General features: G+C 43.9%; 1 protein-coding gene across 1 annotated transcript in view; it reads left to right on the forward strand.

Annotated features, from left to right (window-relative positions):
* ABCC11 (ATP binding cassette subfamily C member 11) overlaps positions 1 to 3,937 on the forward strand; it is a 73,071-nt gene extending 69,134 nt beyond the window's left edge. The window contains exons 29-30 of the mRNA XM_080828149.1: positions 969 to 1,133; positions 1,260 to 3,937. Coding sequence (XP_080684275.1) covers positions 969 to 1,133; positions 1,260 to 1,352 — 258 coding nt within the window. The 3' untranslated portion in view covers positions 1,353 to 3,937. The remainder of the gene's footprint in view (positions 1 to 968; positions 1,134 to 1,259) is intronic.
* Positions 3,938 to 4,259: the final 322 nt, after the last annotated feature.

A 4,259-nucleotide genomic window follows, 5' to 3' on the forward strand; every position in this document is an offset into this window, starting at 1 on the left:
GGGTCAGAAGCTGGGGAGAAAGTTTCACGGGAAGGAAGACTATACCCTTCTTTCTAGCAGAGATGAAAGACAGGATCTGCAATATGCATGTAGCACTTTCTCAACCACTCGGTTCCTTCTTTTACAATTACCAGAACACTGGTGCCAAAGTTGCTTTCTCCATTGTTTCCCAAATCTGAGTCATCACTGTATGATTTTTGCACTACCGGTGCACCAGTCTCTCCATTGGCTTACTCATGATGCCCTCTTTTTAAAAACAGTCTCATTCTAAACAGTAACATTTGTGAAATCATATTTCTGTGTTAGTCATATTTTTCTAAAGCATATTGTTAATAAGATAAAATAAAAATGTTAAAGAGAAAGTATATCTGTATTCCAGCCATACCATCGCATGTGCCATCCAAGTGTGTGCGCGTGCCCCACTTTGGGGAATGTTGGGCTATGTTAATTCAGGCAAATCAGAAGGCACTTCATAAAACAATAAGTTGCCACTGGGATATTTTCATTTACATTTGTTTAAAAGATCTTATTTATTTGACAGAAAGAGACACAGCGAGAGAGGGAACACAAGCAGGGGGAGTAGAAGAGGGAGAAGCAGGGTCCCCACTGGGCAGGGATCCCAATGTGGGGTTCAGTCCCAGGACTCTGGGATCATGACCTGAGCCGAAGGCAGATGCTTAACCAACTGAGACACCCAGGCGCCCCAGGATATTTTCATTTTCAAGATTTTAATTCTCTGGTTACACACACACACACACACACACACACACACACACACATACACACACACGGTCTTGGTTGAGACCTAATATTCTCTAACATAATGGACAACTAGAGCTCAAAGTGGGTTTTGAACTCAATCCATATCTCTCCCCTTTCAGCTAAGGGACTTGTGGATTAATGGTAGACCCAAGACTAGTTCTCAGGGCCCAAGCAATCTGTCCTCACCCCTGTTTTGTATTCACCAGATCATCCTTATTGATGAAGCCACAGCTTCAATTGACTTGGAAACTGATACCTTGATCCAGCACACAATCCGCGAAGCCTTCCAGGGCTGCACAGTGCTGGTCATTGCACACCGTGTCACCACTGTGCTCAACTGTGACCGCATCCTGGTCATGAGCAACGGGAAGGTGAGAGCCATGTCCCTGGGGCCAGTGGGAGGACATGTGCTCAGGCCAGTGTCCCAGGAGGCCTTTGGATCCTTCAAGGTTAATCTCAGTGGTGTCCTCCCCTCCTCTCCTTTCTCCATCTCTCAGGTTGTGGAGTTTGACAGGCCCGAGGTCCTAAAGCAGAAGCCCGAGTCCGTGTTTGCTGCCCTGCTGGCAACAGCCAATTCTTCACTGAGTTAAAGAGGACCGGTGACTGTGTGCGGGCTTATGGTAGAGCCAAGTGTCGCTGTGAGCCTGCAGTCTATGACCTTCTTGTGCAGAGATGGCTACTTCTTCTGAAGGCAGCCTGAAATGTACCCAGGGGTTCTGGCAATGGGATGGAAAAGATCGCGGGAGCAAAACCTGGAATGGGCCACTCTGTGGTTCCCCAGATCTGGGAACCCCTGCACCACTTGAGACCATGTGGTCAAATCATCACGTGCCTCTTTTTAACTGATATGTAACTTCACAGTAATGTGAAAGCTTATTATAGTTTTAAAAATATTGCAAATGCTGTGTTGATTTTGTAAAAAAAAAAAAAAATATTAAGAACAAGAAAAAGTCACAACCTGTGTTCTGCTTTCTTGTTAGCTAGTACTCATTCAACTGCAGGGAGGAGAGAGTCCCTCATACTGACTTCTGGAAAAGAGGCTTCATTGGTTAATGGAATGGAAATGTCCAGAAAAATTCTAGGTTGGGTGCCAGTATCTAAAAGATGTATGTCTTATGAGCTCTGCTTCTTCTTCTCTCAGCTCTACTTTCCTTTTATGGCTTCACTCTTTGGCCCGCTCTCTCCTCATAGTGGTGGCAAGGCTGCCAGCTGCTCTAGGCTCATGCACTGCCAGCTCAGCTGCCCTAGGTCTTCTTTCTCCCAAATGATCCCAGCAAAAGTCCCATGGCTAAATTTCATTGGGTTGACTTGGGTCATGTGCTCATCCCTGAACCAATCACATGCTAGGCTGTTAGAATACAGTGACTAGCCAGGCCCAAGTCCCATGCCCACACCTGGACCGCGGGATGGGGTCAGCTGTCCTGAATCACATGGGCTAAGAATGGAAGGGATTATTTCTCCAAAATAAAATTGGGGTGGTCTTACTACATGAAAGAGAAATGGATATGGACGTTGGGCAGGCCCAAAATAGTAGCTGTCTACCATGTTTACTTCCTGATTAGAGCATAAATGGGTGGAATGAAGAGTTAGTTTGTAACATGTGCCAACTGGAAATAAGGTTACTGGTCTCCCCACTTGCCCAAGTGGTTATAGATACATACATAGAAAAGATAATTATTTTCATTTTACCACCAGGGAGAACTCATTGTTGGGGGCAAAATAGGTTTCAGGGCATTTTCTTTTTGTTTTCAGATTACAGTGTCTGGTCTTGCCATAAGAAAAATCAATTCAGCAAACAAATATTCCTTGTTCTGTTTCTTGCACTGGGGTAGGTGCTGGAAGTGTAATGATGTCCCTTGACTCATGGAATTTGAGATCTTATGAGAATGAGTGAACAACGAACAAGTAAATAGATGGTTCCAGAACTGAATGGCAGGAGGTGAGGACAGAGTGGCAAGAGGTGAGGACAGTTAGAGCAGGCTTCCAAGTAGAAGGAAGGTTGTGGTTTACTGATCTGAAACCTGCACAAATATTTGCTGGTGCAAGAGAAAATATTCCAGGCAGATAGAACAGCAAATAAATCCCCTTGGGAAAGAACTATGACAGGCTGTTATAATCTTTGGACCAAACAGAGGAAAAAGCCTGAGTTCCAGAGTTAGACGTGTGCATCAACTTCTCTTCCCTTCCTGAGGTTCGTAGGTATCCCCTGCTTCTTTTCCCAAGGCCTTTCCCTAGGTGGGTGTCTTTTCTCTCTTAAAAATCCCTTTGTCCAGTTTATCCCTTTCCCCTGCGTCCTTGCCTTTTTCTTAGGCCCTGAAGAGTGCCTGGGGACCCCTTCTGCTCCCATCCTGCCCAAACCCTGAGGTCACAAAGCTGCTTATCTGCAAGTTGAAACTGACTCTATTTGCCCTGCCCTGCCCTCCTCCCAGAGCTGCTGTGGGATGACTGCTGCATCACCTGTGAGATAGAGTTTCACAAACAGTGCCACTTAGCCATGGTTCTTGACCCAAGGGACCTTCCCCAGGCCAACCATAGAGGCCATATTTTCCTTGATTTGGCCAGCAGATGGCAGGCTCTTCCCAAAAATGAAGGGAGAGCCTGTTGGTTTCTGATCCAGATCCGCTGAGAATCCCCAGGGGAAGTGTGGGCCCCTGAGGTAGCCCACAGAAGACAGAGCCCTTCTCCACCTTCCCTTGAAGCAGCCCCTCCTGCTGGAATGATTAGAATTACCCAAGGAATTCTTAAAACACTTATGTCCACTCCTTGAAGCTCTGATTCATTGGTTTAAGGTGGAGACTGAGCCTTGGGATTTTTAAAGCTTTAGGTGAATCTAATGTGAAGCAAAACTTGAAAACCACTGGTTCCAAGCAGCGATAAAACAGAACTTTTTGAAAAATCATATGTATACTTTAACAATATTGGTAGTATTTTTTAAAGCTGAGTGGTTAAGTATATAACTTTGTTTTCTTTAATTCTTAAATATGTATTTTTGGTCATCTGAACTATTTTGTAATAAAATTTTAGAAATTAACATTTGATATTTTGAAAATAATGTGAAAATTGCTGTAATGAGTGAGTGTAGAACTTGGCTCTACTTTCTCATATTTATGTAACGGTTTGCTGTTATGTGTATTCTCAATTACATCCCGGTGGGGAGGAGATGAGAGTATTTTTAGTGCCCAGGTTTTTTTTTTTTTTTTTAAATTTTAGTTCTTAATTAAATTAATTAATTAATTGTTTTGTTGTTGTTGTTTTAATTTTTTAAATTCCAGTTTGTTACCATACAACGTAATATTAGTTTCAGGCGTACAATGAAATGATTCAACACTTCCATACATTGCCCGGTGCTCATCAGGACAGCTGCTCTCCTTCATCTCCATCACTTACTTCCCCTACCCCCCCCCCATCTCTCCTCTGGTAACCATCAGTTCGTTCTCTAGAGTTAAGAGGTGCCCAGGGATTTTAATGGACCTAATTTATCCTCAGGTCTAGGCTTC

Source organism: Martes martes (genome assembly GCF_963455335.1).
Source record: "Martes martes genome assembly, chromosome: 17".
Lineage (NCBI taxonomy): Eukaryota > Metazoa > Chordata > Mammalia > Carnivora > Mustelidae > Martes > Martes martes.